General features: G+C 36.3%; 1 protein-coding gene across 3 annotated transcripts; it reads right to left on the bottom strand.

The window, feature by feature from the left end:
* Positions 1-320: 320 nt before the first annotated feature.
* On the bottom strand, positions 321-17,450 carry LOC139970689 (dehydrogenase/reductase SDR family member 7-like). Of its 3 annotated transcripts, none has more exons than XM_071976589.1 (10): positions 17,240-17,450; positions 13,450-13,632; positions 10,419-10,501; positions 9,150-9,323; positions 8,467-8,706; positions 7,557-7,679; positions 7,087-7,104; positions 5,066-5,247; positions 3,913-3,964; positions 321-2,666 (listed from the first exon to the last, which is right to left on the bottom strand). In XM_071976589.1, exons 2-10 carry the CDS (start codon positions 13,628-13,630, stop codon positions 2,655-2,657), a joined length of 1,065 nt encoding a protein of 354 aa, XP_071832690.1. In that variant the 5' UTR covers positions 13,631-13,632; positions 17,240-17,450; the 3' UTR covers positions 321-2,654. The 3 variants fall into 3 exon arrangements, with proteins under 3 accessions (XP_071832690.1, XP_071832691.1, XP_071832692.1); XM_071976590.1 differs by lacking the exon at positions 17,240-17,450 and adding an exon at positions 15,781-17,157; XM_071976591.1 differs by lacking the exon at positions 7,087-7,104 and having other exon boundaries at positions 17,240-17,443.
* Positions 17,451-17,504: the final 54 nt, after the last annotated feature.

The raw sequence follows: 17,504 nt of genomic DNA on the forward strand, positions 1-17,504 counted from the left end.
TGTTGTCTATCATGTTCTTAAGTTTTTGGCACTAAAAGTAAATTCTAAAAATTGCCCTTATATGTCCTAAAATTGGAAGAAATTGTTGTTTAATGTGATAGTTTCTTTTCAAATCTACTTTACATTTTTCCCTTATTTTGCTTGTCTCCCTTTGAAAATGATTTTCGTACATGAGCATGTAATGATAATTTGACACAAGCACTAGTATCAAAACTTGATATACAAGAACTTCTATCTGGGCCATTAAAGCTTTACTCTTAAATATCAAGAGTTTATACTCACCAATGACGTTAATTATAATGATTAAAGGAGTCAGGTGAAAAGTTTTCATTTCACATATATATTTAATATCTAGATATAACATTTCAATGAATACCATCTCCCATACTGATAGCGCAGTAACTCCAGTCGCTGAATCTTATTGAGCTACAAACAGTTACTAGTAATGATGGAATTGCCTCGACCCTAAGCATGCATTTATTAATTTACTTAAGCTTATCTAATATTAAATCACAAGATGTATTATCCATATTTTATCTATACCTTACTATTACTCAGGTCATTTTAAGCATTGCAATGCCACCAAAAATGCTAGAAATTAATAATGATCAGTTAAGCTCAAACATTTCAAAACAAAATTTTACTATAAGAGCATTTGCCTTCACTGATTGCCTGTGGAGTAACCTGGAGGGTCAAAACATGAATTGTGGTTGGAACCCCCTCCCCCTCACCTACCCCCCCCCAAAAGTTTAAGTAAGTTAGCATATCTTTAAAACTGCAAACATCCTTCTATAATACCGAGAGTCAAATGAATGGACTTTGATTGCACAAATGATGCAACTGCAACAAATGGCCTCCTCACACTGCACCACCGCATGAACACTGCTAACATTATAGTGAAGCTATTTCAGAATTCAAATTTTCTATGATAATGTCCTCAACATATATCCCCTAATTAGCTTCAAATTTGCATTGGGTTGCACTTTTGTGTCCCTCCACGCCAATCAGCATTTAACAAGTCATTTAATACCAATTAAATCCAATTGATTGCTCCCAGTTTATAGTAAAATACCATTTAAAACAATGCAGAAAATTTAGTGTCCCATGAATTCAATGAACTATTTTCTGTCATTTATAAACCTTATGCCAACTTTCATCATATTTAGGTAGTCACTGGACTGTCTTTGAACAGCCATGTATGATGGTATACCACATGTATGGTACAGACAGCCATGTATGGTATGTATATATAGACATGGTCCATGGTGCAACCATGGTACAGCCAGCCATGTATGGTATATAGCCATGGTACTTGATGCAACCATGGTACAGACAGACATGCATGGTAGGCCTATATATAGCCATGGTACATGGTGCAACCATGGTACAAGCAGCCATGTATGGTATATATATATGTATATATATATATATATATAGCCATGGTTCATGGTGCAACCATGGTACTAACAGCCATGTATGTTATATTTATATAGCCATGGTACAGGAGCAACCATGGTTCAGACAGCCACGTATGGTATATATAGCCATGTTACATGTTGCAACCATGGTACAGACAGTCACATATGGTATATATATATATATATATATATATAACCATGGTACATGATGCTACCATGGAACAGACAGACATGTATGGTATATGGTGCAACCCTGGTACAAACAGCAATGTATGGTATATATAAAGCCCTGGTCCATGGTGCAACCATGTAACAGACAGCCATGTATGGTATATATATAGCCATGGTACATGGTGCAACCATGGTACTGACAGACATGTATGATATAAATAGCCATGGTACAACCATAGTACAGACTGCCATATATGTTATATATATATATATATATATAACCATGGTACATGATGCAACCATGTACAGTACAGATTGTCACATATGGTATATATATATAGCCATTGTAAATGATGCAACCATGGTACAAACAGCCATGTACTGTATGGTATATAAGTTCAAAACAAAATGCAGCTTGTACGGCAAACTTAATGATATGATCAGTAGTGAGGTATATATAGAAGATGACATGTATATACAACGCTACACTTTCCAAAGCATCAAAGGCTGTCCAAATCCATGATACAAAATTTGAATGAAGAATTCCATTATCAAACCTTATTAAAAATATATCAAAATATAGAAAGGTCATTAACAGAGAGAATATCTTCCATCAAACAACACACCAGTAATATCTCTGGTAAGTTTTTAATTTTTGAAAAAATTAAGAATTCATCGCTCCTTATCTGTTCTTTCTTCTATGTAAAGATATTTTATAAACCATGATAGATATACTGTGAGGAGACTGATCGTCGCCAGTCCACAGTGTAGACCACTTAACAGAACTTATAATTTAGGATTCATATCATAGACCGTGTAGGTATTACTATATAATGTACATTTTGAAAATTAAACCGAAAAATGAAAAATTTGAGCAAGTGGACCAATGAATCATAATTTAAATAAATGAGTTCTTTTCTATTTATTGATCATAATTACTCTTCTTACTTTTAATATCTTGTTATAATGAATACAGTCAGCAATCTCAAGGCTGGTATTTGGACTTGATGAAGGGAGATATGGCTGGACAATCTTTCTGATGACAGGCTTTGGTGATCACGACTTTTATTCCGTACTCTGACCAGAAGAAGAAAAAAAAATAGACTGGATATGAAAATTGCCCTGGATTGGTAAATATATTAGTCAAGGCGAATCTTTTTACAACTTAAATAACTGTTATGGTTGTCCAAACAGCAAATCCTTCCCCCCCCCCAAAAAAAAATAAACAACAAAGAATGACCAATATGTACGGTGTAGGGGAGAGAGGTGTAGACTTGGTGAGCATAACACCAGCTTTGGGACTGTAAAACTCCCCTTTGAATGGACCACAGGCCTCCACTTTTCTTTGTTTTATTTCTGCAAAGTGATGGCAGGTGATACATATTGATATTTTACATATATTTTTGGGTATTTACTTTATAGTAAAAATGTTAAAACTGTTAGTCGTGTGCTGAAAAGGATAAAAAGGAAACTGCTTTTTGGCCCTGTTAGCGCCATGAAAGTAAGTTGTTGCTAGCAACCATGGCGAAGCTAGCTGCTTTAATTAAGTGATTGCATATGACCAGTAGAACATTGCAACAACTGTCTGGCTTGATAATCTGTTCTGGTTGATAAAATTTGCTCTAAGTATTGAGTACCGTTATTAACATGCTTGCATATGACAAGAAATGATGGTGTAACAAAAGTCTAGCTTAATAACTAGTTGGGATCAATTCCTCTTCTTTCGATATAAACGAGTCGGGTGCAAAAATATCAGTGGTTTATATGTCAAATGTTGCAAAATACCCATACAGTAATCTGATATAAGAGAAGTTTAAAGATTATAACAAGATTGTAAGCTATTACGAAAAACAGATTGTGAATATATGCCAGAAAATATATTTCTATGTTTACTTTTAGGTTTAATTTTCTATTCCGATCAAACGTAACAGCAGGAGGACTTTAATATCTACTTTCCTGGTCAATACTTTCCAGGAAATAATTCGTTCATGGTTATTCTTCTGAGATGAATAACACAAGATAATTGCCCTAGAGCATCTTGCTATGTTAAACAGTGTTCTTTGTGCAACAGAAAATTATCAGCATTTTCCAAAGTGTTATTGCAAAATTTTGCTCTCTACAATTATTTTTTTATGTATTAATAAACTTGTTATTTTACTTCCCCAATCAAGTTTACTCCCGGGTTTTGCTTCCTTATCAGTCTAGAGTTTTATTCTTCATATTCCTTTAAAGGTACTCTGCCACCCCACCCCCTCCCATCCCCCTATCCCAACCCCCCTCCCCACTGCACCTCCCATCTAACTGTGCTCATACATATAATTACCTGACTCATTTTGAATGCTTTAGCTTTCTTCATTCCCAATCTTGCCGACAAACTGAAGAAGAGTGAATTAGGAAATAAATAAATATAAATATCATTACAAATCAAAGTTTAAGTGCATCATGGTTAAGAGCCTGTACTGTTCCAGTACCACAAATTGATACCTTAATTAACCACTACATTTCTGTTACCTCTACAGATATCAATCAACTAAATTCTCAAAAATGATGCATGTCACAGCATTTCTCATTCATACTGTTATACATACTGGGGTGTAAAACATACAGCATAAACGTTAACCTGGGCATAGGCGTAGGAGCCTAATTTGATTTGGGGGGGGGGGGGGCTGTAGACTTGCCCGAAAATACAACGTCAACATGCTAATGTGCAAATAGGCATGGATCGGTTATTAAATCTCATGCGAATAACATACAATCATTTGCCGTGTTATTACCCTTCCATATTGGTTAGAATTATTGGGGAAGTCGTTACAATCATTATGATGATAATAATATCAGTTTCACCATTGAAAAACATTGCAAATTATTTTTGTTTCAGTAGGTGCCCAAAAACTTCTCATCATATTGCCCAAATTTTCACAAAAATTTTTGGTTTGGGGGACTGCAGCCCCCCCCCCCCAGCCCCCCGCCTCCTACGCCTATGAACCTGGGTAAAGATAGAAAATAATAAATAAAAATAAAACAATGGGGAGAACTCAAAGAATTAAAGTAAGCAAGTATTTTATTGCACTTTATTTAGTGCGCAATCTTGAGCAAAGTGAACAACTGATATAGAAAGTACCTTAATGTATAGGAACAAAGAAACAATGTGCAAGTATTACTCGAGATGAATCATTTCTGGAAACTGTAGGACAGAACCACAGACTGGGCAGAACCTTTATTAAACAAAGGCTTATTGTCGTTCTGTTCAATACATTACACAGACTAATTTAACTGGGCTATGTAAACAATGGAGTTATGAATATTCCAATATATATCGCCTCTCAGCATGTAAATCTAGTACACCAACCTTGTAGCCATAAAGTAGCTTTACATTGTTTGTTATTTGATGGCAGCGAATGAAAAGCACTCTAGTGCAGTCTTAGCAGCTAGACCATTTATTTTAGCTTCGCAATGACCTGGTACAGAATACTCACAAACGGAAACACGTCGGCATGTACTGGCTCATGTAGACGACAATCAATAACGGCGGCCGAGAAATCCAGACTTCTTTCAGTTTGTTTGCTGCAGCTATTAAGATCAACTCGGCACATCTCTCACCGGTCTGCAGCAGGTTCCAGCCTCTCTCGGCCTGACCGTCGTAGTTCTTGACGGGATCCTAAAATGGAAAGACGGAATTAAAGCGTAGCTAACACAGCCAAAATGTTCCAGCACTGATGTTGTCTGTCTGTAAACCATCACACAAATACACAGTCGAAAACGTTATCTTTATTTATCATAATGCAACACGTTTTGATAGTTTCTCCAGTTGACAGCTACATGTCTTTATTCAATCTTTGTTTTTATCTTATCATAAACTGCATGGCTCATATCTGTGCAGCTTGCATGGTCACTTAAACTGGTGTGGCAACAGTCCTTTGAACTCTCATGTCATTCACCTCGATTCTTATATGTACAAATATTAAATCTATCAAATATGTTGTAAAAGTGCTGAAAAGGTTACGATTAAGACTGAAAAAATAATATCTATTATGGGCAAAGTTTTTCTTGTGAACAAACTTGACACCATCATAAATTAACAGATTCCCAAACAAAGGATTTTGATATCAAGTCTTGAGTTTGGAGTAAACTTTAGGTTACATATGTATCATTTAAAGACTCTTGAAATACTTGGTCAAGTTTTATCTATACAAGAGCAGTCTGTCTTTATCTGTTTAGGCATTATAAGTTTTTTTGTCATCAGGAAATTTTAGTCATGTACTACATACAGGACTTTCAACACTACAAACATTCATGTTGATGTGTGGACATATTTGCTGGCACTTGGCAACCTGGAATCACCAAACCTGCACATCTCTCCTACAGCACACATATTAGTTATCTTTTGTACGGGGGCAACCAAATTTGCTGTTGGGATAACCAAACATAAGACCTGGTTGTTCGCCAGACAACCAGAAAAGAATCCTTATTAGATTTCCCTGGTTTCTTTACTTACAATTGCCAGGGATGTTGATAGTGAATAAATCTCCAAGTGGATATAATGATTAAGTAACCTATGTATAAAGTTAAGCAATTAGGAAACCGAATGATATGTGATCAACATCAACCCTTTTTAAAGGGGAATTTCAAGTAATTTAGTCATATGTGACAGTGACTGCTAGAACCAAGACGATATGTACAACTTGCATGCTTGCATGCTACTCAGCTTACACTCTCACAGAAAACTCACCAAGTGTTATATTCATACAATATATTCAGTTTGCCTGTTCAAGGCAAACTATAAGGAAAAGTAGCATGCAGAATTTACTAACGATATCAGGCCAAAAACCGAGAAATTGCGCACAAAGTTGTGTGACGTACCAATTTATGATATGCACATGTCATAGGTGATAACCAAGCCTGTACACCAAATAAGTGCGGGTTGCATGCTAACTGTGTGTCGGTGCGTACATATGCATGTTATTTTATGCAACACTCCTTTGTTCGTGGTGTAATTATACAAGATTAGTTTGTGAGACCATATATACATGATTTTAGATACATTCAAAACTATTCACAATCTGCAACTGCATGTGAGCAAGGATTTAACATAAGGGTGAATGGCACACAGTGTTAAAGGAGTGAAGAGAACCAATGACAACTTACACACAAACACATATTAACCAACTTGAACCCACCAGACCTTGACAGAATATTTCAAATATCACTCAGGCGGATAAAAACACTAAGCTGTTTTCATTGTTTGTCAAGTTTGCCAGCTCTAAGTACGTAGTTAAGTTTAAGTACGTAGTTATTAATTTTTAACAAAAGAGCAGTACAAGACAAATTTTAATATGAGGTTTCACTTTACTAGGTCATGACTAGTATAGATCTCCAGTGCAATATCCTCTGTGAAGGTGTTGCCTTTGTAAATTGTGCATAGTAATACCAATGCACCGGTGAAAAATAGTCATAACGCCAAACTCCACAGAACGAGAAATGGCAAGTCACTACTCACTATTTGCAGTATCTTTTTCTGTCAAGAAAGAGTTATGGGTAGAATCATTTTACAATAGCTATGTATGCTGGCCTGTGTATGCAAGACATGAAATAAAATGGGGTGTAAGGTGGGGGAGGGGGTAAGGGGAGGGGTGATAGGCAGTCAGTATAAATCTTTTGAAAGTATAATAATGCAAGGTTTGAACCACATTCACATGTAACTGTGGAATAATTTCACAGCATCTTATAACTGAATCGTAGAAACATTTCATTTGAGTTGATCTGCTAATCAACACACAGATTGTCAATCCCTCAATCAACCTATGCTTGTCTGGGGATTTAACTGAGCTAATAAATACTGTGCCCAAAAAACAAATACACTAATTTGCAAGCAGAACTTTCCCTCAAGCAGATCACACGATATAAAAAAAACTTAAGAATTTTTAAGCCATAAGTAAGAGAAATTACGAATGTGTGTCTGTAACTTACCTTTTTATCTAATGTCTCTTGAATAGCATTTTCTGCAATATTGGAAACCACAGGACCTGGGCAGATGTTAGTCACAGCGATGTTTGAGTTATATACCTCTGCACGCACCGTATCAAAGTAACCCTGGGAAAGGAGGAAGTCGGCATTTGTCACACACACACACACACACACGCACACACGCATATAAATGTTTGAGCCTTTGTTTCTAGATGATATCTTAATTTGGCATCATGAGTGAACAGACGTCTAGCCGAAAGACATCAACTGAGAGTTTACAAGAGCCTGGGATATATTCACAAATATGAAGGAAAAAAACATATTCAGAGTCATAAACAGCACCTGTTACAACTACACCTCATGCATCTGTTTGTATATAAGAGCAACAGCAATGGGAGCTAGGGTAGGGAGGGCTAGGGAAGGGGGGAGGGAAGGGGGAGGGGAATAAGGGTGGTAGGGAGAATTAAGAAAGCTGGAGAACTTATATATCAATACATGAGAAATATATACTGTATAGAGGCTTTGATAAGCAGCACCTGTTACAACTACACCTCATGCATCTGTTTGTATATAAGAGCAACAGCAATGGGAACTAGGGAAGGGGCAGGCAGGGAAGGGGAGGGGAATAAGGGTGGTAGGGAGAATTAAGAAAGCTGGAGACAAACTTCTATATCTATACATGAGAAATATATATAGAGTCATGAGCAGCACCTGTTACAACTATACCTCATGCATCTGTTTGTATATAAGAGCAACAGCAATGGGAACTAGTGAAGGGGGAGGTAGGGAAGGGGCAGGCAGGGAAGGGGGAGGGGAATAAGGGTGGTAGGGGAGAATTAAGAAAGCTGGAGACAAACTTCTATATCGATACATGAGAAATATATATATTCAATGGAATTTGGTCGCTGCTTACGATCATTCCAAATTTGGATGCGGAGTACGTTGCTGAGCAGGGGCTGCTTAATTTTCCAGCTACGCTGCTGACGTTGATTATGTGACCACTGTTCTGCTCGACCATATACGGGAGAATACATTTTGTTACTGATATAGCACCAAGAAGGTTAGTCCTGAGGACAAATTGGTCAGCTTCAATGGTTGTAGTGTGAATCCCTGCCCTCTGTGATACACCAGAATTGTTAATAAGAACGTCGATCTGTCAGGAGAATGACAAGATAGTAGAAACAATGGTTTGATTCTAAAGTGGAGATAAACTGCAGAATATATACATTTCTATAGATTTAAACATACACATGGTACAGTCTAAACTTAATCTTAATCATTAACATATGAAAGTTTTATGTCCAACATACTTGAATTGTTGGTTACCTCTGTATCCACCATCTAGTCACAGATTGTATTCAGTTAACAGCAATAAAAAATTAAAACAGCTATAAAGTGTGATTACATGATAATAATAGAAAGGAAATGCTCTCTGAATGAAAAACATTTTCTTATCAAGGCCCCCGGCCCCCCCCCCCCCCTCCCCCAAAAAATGGCAGGAACCTTACACCAACATATTCATGAGAAGTTCGCAGAATCACACCTGTGAAAGGTTTTAATATATTTAATGGATTGAGAACAATGGCTCTGAATTACCTTCCCAAAATGTTGGAAAGCTTTCTCTGCACACTCTCGGTGAGTATCAAACTTGTTGGCATCCAACACTACTACCAGCACGTCATCACTTTGTACGTTGCTCTCCTTTAAACATCTTTCCTTTACTCGCTCTAATTCCTTTTCTCTTCTGGACGATAGAATCAGCTTGGCTCCCTAAAAGAGAGCAAAAAAAACAAACAAAAAACAGAACAGGTCTTTAACGAAGATTATCATAAACCACTTACTAAAGACTTCACCAAACTCTTCCTGAAGAAAGGCATTGATTTAAGAAAGGACTGCTATGCCTACCTTCAATTCTTATTATTATTATTTAAGTGACATGAGCTTAGATGAAATGTCAGGCAATACATAATATAAGGGCAGCATTAATATTTCAAAAGTATACTAAAACTCTCTTCAATTATTAAGTACTACTTGATAAAAATATGTAAAACAATATTGCTATCTTATGGCAAGCGAAGTGCTTATAACCAAGAGAGGGTTTGTTAACCTTATCTCTAGCAAACAAATAATGAATTAAACTTAAAACATGGTATTTATCCTAATTTTGCATATGATGAAAGATAAACATATTGTACATCATTAACAAAAATTTAAGGCTTGTTATTTAACAGCTGTTTGGATTTGCTTGAACCAATGAAGTCCTACACAAATTTATAACAAGTTTCTAAATTTACTTTCATAGAAAACAAACATCTGATTTTGTGGGAACTTTAGTGCCTAAGCGTTGCACATACAACTTCACTACCAAAGTTGTATAGTCGTTAAAGACATATAATGCTATATGAAACTATCGAAAGCAGATAACAGTGCCAAAGGAGAGGAAATCTCTTCAATATATAGGACCCTCATTTAGACTAAGGTTACTGTATATTACAAACGTTCCAGCTTCCCACACATCATGAGTATTAATGACAAATGACATCATGAATATTAATGACAAATGACATCATGAATATTCGTGAAAAACGGTATCATCTTGTTTATAATAAACATTCAATCATGGATGACTAACTTCAATTGTCACATTTCTCGGTATATCTAACGCACCACTGGCAAAATGGTCATAAATATATTCAGAACACAGAGACTTTTTACCACAGACCCCATTAGCCCTCCTCGCCCCCCATCTCCACAAATTCTGGATACACAAATAAGTGACCTGCTTGAGAGGGGGGAAACAAAAGAAGTAAAGATGACTCAATCTTCACTATGCAGACATTGTAAATGTCAATGACATGTACTTACTGTTTGTGCCAAGGCTACAGCCAAACATTCACCAATACCACTGGATGCTCCTGTAATCCATACAACCTTGTCCTTAAAAACATCTGTATGTATAATGATAAAAGATGCAAGTCTGGTCAAAATTCAAACAATTTTTGTCTTAGCTAAGTAAAGGTAATAGCAGTTTGTGTTTTATCACCGTCTCCAAATATTTGTAACAAATTGTATAGTCTATCTCTTCTATGCTAGATTTACATGAACAAAATTCAGACAAGATGTTTCCAATATAATTACACAAATCACACATACACACAAAGCACAAAAGCCAGTTGGTTTTGTGATTCCTGGCAATATAATTTGTTCAAAATGCCACATAACTATCTGACTAATGTAGATCTGAAAGTGAGTTAAACTTTGTCCAAGATCTACTATTGAGAAACAGATCAGGTCAGGGAAATCCAGCAGTCTTATTTGTAGCACTCACTTGCAATGTATGCATCAACTATTTAATTCAATGATAAGGATTTTGCAATGCAGAACTTTTCTTCCAAAATGTTCACTGTCCAGAAAGAACAGTCTTCCTGTGTGGAATACAGACACACATGTTCTACGTATGGGCACATGGACATTTTGCTTTTACCAATTTTGAGCTAGAAAAGCAGCTCTACAATCACCACTTTAATAGTTGTTATTAATGAATGAGAGATACATCACATTGTTTATTCACTGTGATATATTTTCACAACTTTCTGTCAATGCCATAGTCACCTAGTATATAATTCACAGAGAATAAGGCCAAGTTTGAGACCATTTCAGACAACCTGTTGATCCACTGAGCCAATCTGGAGACCACGCACTTGAGATAACCCATTGACCACTTGAAGCTCAGAGTGTGAAAACTGATAAGGGCCATTTGAGTGTGTTGTAATTGCCCCGCAACTCTTTGAAGCAGATTTCATTTTCTGGCTATGTATTGTAGAAGATTTTGCCCCTTCACAAAACTAAACTGAACTGAAGTCACAACCTCCACCAATATCACTAGGGTTCACATGTACTCCACAAACTGGATCTACGTACCAAGTATGAAGTTCACAAAGGATTTCAGACTTTGACCTCTGTATCTGTTAAACTCAAGCGATCTTTGAACTTCACAGAAAAGTGCATCAATCTTGTACTCTATTATAACACAGATCCACATACCAAGTTTGGGGTTAGTCTGCCATGAACTTTTGAGTAACAGTGTTTACAAGTCACATACACAAGCACATCAACACCATCGCATAGATTACGCACATATTCCTTACTGTATGCCTCCAGCAAGGAATACAAAATTAACGTGCTTGTGCATTACAATGCATAACAATACATTTGGCAGGATTTAGTGGAAACATGCGCATCTATTGGAAAGTGGAGCTCAGCAGTATTTACCAATTAACTCCCCCCCCCCTCCAACCCCCACCCCAAATTGGAAAAAAACCAGTGCTGCTCATGAGTAGTACATTTGTTGCTATGGAAAATTTCAGGTTTGTGTAGAATTCCATGATTAGTATTAACATTTAAGTTTAACATGAGTGGAGCTGAAATTATTGTATGTGAAAGTTCATGAATGTCAGAGCCACAGTTCGACATTTTGGTTATATATAGTCCATGAAGTGATAACATTCAATGGCACAATTTAATTCAAACCTTACAATAAATCTATAATGTTCCTTCACAACTCCTATCAAAATTTCCTTTAACTAGCTGTTTTATGATAGTCATAAAACATTATTTTACAACATATTTAAGCTTGGAGATCATAATTATAATTCTTTTGTGAAAGAAACACTTTCATCTTCTCTGCATAAAGTTGTCAATATTTTTGTCTTGAAACATTGTACAGCATTTTTGTGAAATAAGAATTTAATCATAAAATACTGTAAACAATAGCTCTGGGTACTGGTGATATACATCCTTGCAATTTTCACCTTTTGCATAGAATTTTTACCAATGACAAATAAAGTTGTGCAGGTCAACTCTTTCATAACCTGTAATTGTTGGAGTTCTTAGACTATTGCAACCTGAAAGCCATCATAAAAATTAACCCAAGAAGTCATTGAACTCCCTTATAAACAATACGGTCAATTTTCCGACAGATCAGACCTGTACATAAATTTTTGGACGAATTTACAAAAAAAAATTAGTTTCATGGAATGTTTTCCTGCCAAATATATGAATATTTCTTCATATAACCAAACTAAGATATCCTTCTCAAGTTTATTTCACTACCAAATGAATTGAAATTGAGAAAGCAATTAATGAATTTGATTCAATCCTTGACATTTTGTCGGGCCGGACACTTGTCATGGTAGTACAAAATAATTGGAAACCAAATTTCAAAAATATTATCAAAATTTGGACTTTTGCTTCACTACTTAAAATAAAACTTGACTATCAACAAATTTGTGAGTTACTTTGTAATGGGATTTAAAAATGGACTAGAATTGTCATATTTATCAAGTTCGACTCAAAAAGCTGCCTTAAGGAACGTTATCCTGCTGTATCATATACATGAATGTTCTTTACTACATCTTCTTCTAGACAACAATAATAATCATTTATCAATGCTTTTCATTTGCAAATGTTTCTAGAGATTCTGAACGACAGTTGAATGTAGAAAATTCATTGCGAATTTACATACATATAAAAGTGAGTCCCTTCTACAGCACCAGAATATATTATTTCTCAGACACATGTTTTGTCACAAAATGCTAGTTTCTTTTTCTTTATTTCAACTAACTCTAAGCCATTTTATCCTGTCAACCCTCTTTTGCAAAGATACATAAGATATCAATACTTTAGTAAGAGTTTACACGTGCACAAACACTAACAAATTGGGAGGTGGATGAGGTCACCCCTATATTCACAAAAACAATTGATAATATGCTAATTAATCTTTTTAGTCTCTTGAAAATCAATACAATTTCAAATTATGTCTCTCTAACAATAGTTACTGAAACCATATAAACCCTTCCATACTGGTGGCTCAAAAGTGAAAATTTCATATTTTTACCTGGTTTTTGACCAAATTTTTCATACATCATTAATAGGACATCTCCATCTGACGCAAAGATGAAACAAATATAGAGCATGATGCCCAGGAAGAATGTTACGGTGAAATAGTACCACCAAGAATAAGTACACAGGACAGCCAGTCCAATGATACCAATGATGGGGATGCTGTAACGTTCCATTTCTAAGTAAGTAAAAAAAAGGACAACTGAGAGACAATTAAAAATCAGGGTTCAACAGGTTTTACATAGTATGTGTTTGAACCACTAGTAACAAAACCAAACAAAAATTTACAAGATACTACAGTGTGGGTTCAACTTTGCATAATGAAGCAATGACATTCATGGAAGTTGCTATTGACATGCAGTTACAGTATAAATTATTATGACACTCATGCCCAAAAACACAGATACAACTATGGTAGTCAGAATGGTTCATTATTATTGTACTCTTACTACTTTCATGTTTCACTGATATCATATACTTTATCAGTCATGGAGTCAGAATGAACACAAAAATGGAAACAATGTGAGCTAAGACATGGTCACTGAATAATTAGCCCCACCACTTCCCCACACAGTATAACCCTGTCCCATACTTACTAGATTTCTGTCACAATCTCATGACTCAAAGTTAGTGGCATCTTCAGACATTTGGAAGTGGTGAGGAAGGTTGTTGGGGGGGGGGGGTGGGAGGGAGGGTAAATAGTACTAAGACATGGTCACTCAATAATTGGCCCCACAACTCCCCCACACAGTATAACCCTGTCCCACGCTTGTACTTGATTTATGTCACATCCTCATGACTCAAAGTCAGTGGCATCTTCAGACATTTGGAAGTGGTGAGGAAAGGGGTGGGGGGAGGATAAAAAGTGCTAAGACATGGTCACTCAATAATTGGCCCCACCACTCCCCCACATAGTATAACCCTGTCCCACACTTTCTTGATTTCTGTCACATTCTCATAACTCAAAGTTAGTGGCATCTTCAGACATTTGGAAGTGGTGAAGAAGGGGGTGGGGGGAGGGTAAATAGTACTAAGACATGGTCACTCAATAATTGGCCCCACCACTCCCCCACATAGTATAACCCTGTCCCACACTTTCTTGATTTCTGTCACATTCTCATAACTCAAAGTTAGTGGCATCTTCAGACATTTGGAAGTGGTGAAGAAGGGGGTGGGGGGAGGGTAAATAGTACTAAGACATGCATGGTCACTCAATAATTGGCCCCACCACTCCCACACACAGTATAACACTGTCCCATGCTTACTTAATTGATTTCTGTCACATTCTTATGACTCAAAGTCAGTGGTATCTTCAGACATTTGGAAGTGGTGAGGAAGGTTGTGGGAAGGGGGGGGGGGTGGCGGGAGGGTAAAAAGTGAAATAAGAACAACAGGGAGGAAGACACAGAATGTTCACAGAAGTTTTGTGGTTGTGAAGGTAAACATCAGTAAGTTACAGTGAGTAGAAGAAGTCAAAGACAATTGTTTATCTAATTCCTGCCCAAAGTGTTCTCAGACAAATATATGGCAAATTTCATTTGAGAGCTAGGGCACCACATATTAGGGGAACATGTCTGTCCTCCACCCCCTCCCCCTCCCCTTGGTGACACCACTGTACAAAGTAGTATTGCTCTAAGTTGATTTCACCTCTTAAAGCAAGTAGTATTGTTTCCAACCTTAGTTATCATCTGTTACACAGATATAATTGCCACATATATGTTGCAATAAATATCAAGAAAGAAATGATCTTTTCAAACAAACGTCAAGTTCTGTAGCACTTCCAGAGCAGATTTAGGTCTACGTAGGTCTCAGTGTACCCGCGGTCCACCATGCAGCATATAAAAATTAGAGTAAGCATGTTGACTAACTTCTAGGACAAACAGTTAATTGTATCCATTGATGTGCATGCAACTAATCAGACTTGCTACAAAATACTCTCCATAAGTGTTCACACATATCATATGAATCAGTTTTCGGAGTAAATTTAAAGAGAACCAGAATAAAGTTTGCCCCAACTTAAAAAGGAAATTTATGCAACCAGGCCAGCAAAATCATCCCGATGTTGATGAAATCCGTTTGGTAAATCTGCCTGAATGCACTACCTTCATGTATCAGACAAGATTCTACACTCATTTCATAGTGTAAGAATCCATACATGTCAACACTGAAAATGCTGGGCAATGATCTATGCACTGACCAGTGACTTTACATGACTCTATATAAATGCATGCACTGTAGCTTAATAGCCTGAATGAAAGGATTGACTTGAAAGCCTATACAGTATATGCCAAGCTAGAGTTCCTCAACTGTTAACATTAACACCTACCTTTGTCTGTTTGTCAAGAACAATGGATCTTGGAAGGTCCAATATGTCTCCGACCACACTTTATGTATCTTACAATATCACCATGCACACACACTACAGTGATTATCAATGGTTTATTTATATTATACCTATACATACATTGTGTAACCTGATCCCTAATAGCAACTTTGGAAACAACCTGCAATTTGATCTTATCTTCAACTAATTGTATTGCGATCTTCCTGTATAAGCCACTAGAGTACTCTGAATTGTTTTGAAGTTTGATATAGTGAGGGTAAAAAAGTTGTGTAATCTAGTCTAAAAGTCTATAGCAAGTGATATATCAAAAACTCACCTTGCATATGGAATAATATAGATTACTGTGAATTGGTTGGCTCAAATGTGTAGCCAATATATCTGGTTCTTTAAACTGTCATTTAAAAAGCAAAACCTACCAATTATTGGCTGCTTTATATAGTTTTCTTAAATTCTGTTCTTTTGTCAATGATGAGTATGCATGAACGCTATGATGGGAATGACAGTACTCAATATCTCAATATTTCATTATCCAGGTAAAAAGATGAACATATGATCCATTGGCATCACAAACCTCAGGCCAAATATATATATTAATAGAGAAAACCAGAGAAATAAGATATGACTCATAATTGACAGATAAGGAGTAAAGTTTTAGAAAATATATTGGAAGTTTCGGTCCCCCTGCGACCTTCTTCAGCAATACTTGTCAGTCAAATGAAAAGTACAAAATGTAACAGTAAGTTGCAGTGATGGAATTAGAACCAACTAAACCATTACTAATTACACGAAGCGGATTAAGGAGCAAAGAACGGATTATATATGTTTGTAGAACCGATAGTTGTTTAGGGGTCCCAAGTCTTATTTGAGGCCTGTGATGTGAGACTTAATACGAAAGATATCCAATAGATTTCTTTACGATTTACGTTCAGTAGCAGATTTGAAGTTTGAGGCAATTAAAATACGTTTTAGGATTGTGAGAGAATGTCTATGAAGATTGAAATCATTCAACCTTCATACTTCATTACTTACATATGGCTTATGTATGGGAAATGAGGAATGTCCACAAGAACAGGGCATCCTCTCTGCTTAATGGTAAAAAAGCAAGTCACATTGAGCAGGACTGGATCAAATTGGTTTTCATATTTAGAATAACAAGGTAAAATGCTAGTGAAAAGACCTCGTGGGTCATTAATACACATTGCCTGCTGACCTAACTGTTAGTAACCAGAAATAAACACAATAGGCTAATGCTGCCCTGGCTTTTAAATGACATTAGTGACATCCATTGTTTACAATAATTTTGTAAGAACTAGGCTATGTCTAGGCCTTATACTAAATTGAGACTTCAAGCCGCTTGGAGTTGTGATGTGAATATCTTATATTTGTGCATATAAGAAGAAAAAAGTTGGATAAGGAAATAATCATTTGAGAAAAGAAATACTTTTTGCAGTCAGAAGACGCTGGAAGAAGAGACAGTGCTGTGCTGATATAAACGAAAGTGATGGCTTCAATTTGGACGATCGACTTAAGTTTCTTGCTTCCTGAGGACGATTATCTTCGTTTATAAATAAACATACTCATAACACGCAACGGTAGTTAAATGTGAGGGTTGACAGACGACCACATACAACAGTACTGTATACAGACGTCACAACCAGACGACAACTTGGTACAAAGTCCAATTGTAGTTTCAGTTTACTATACCA

The sequence above is a fragment of the Apostichopus japonicus genome, chromosome 8 (assembly GCF_037975245.1).
Source record: "Apostichopus japonicus isolate 1M-3 chromosome 8, ASM3797524v1, whole genome shotgun sequence".
NCBI classification, from domain to species: Eukaryota; Metazoa; Echinodermata; class Holothuroidea; order Aspidochirotida; family Stichopodidae; genus Apostichopus; species Apostichopus japonicus.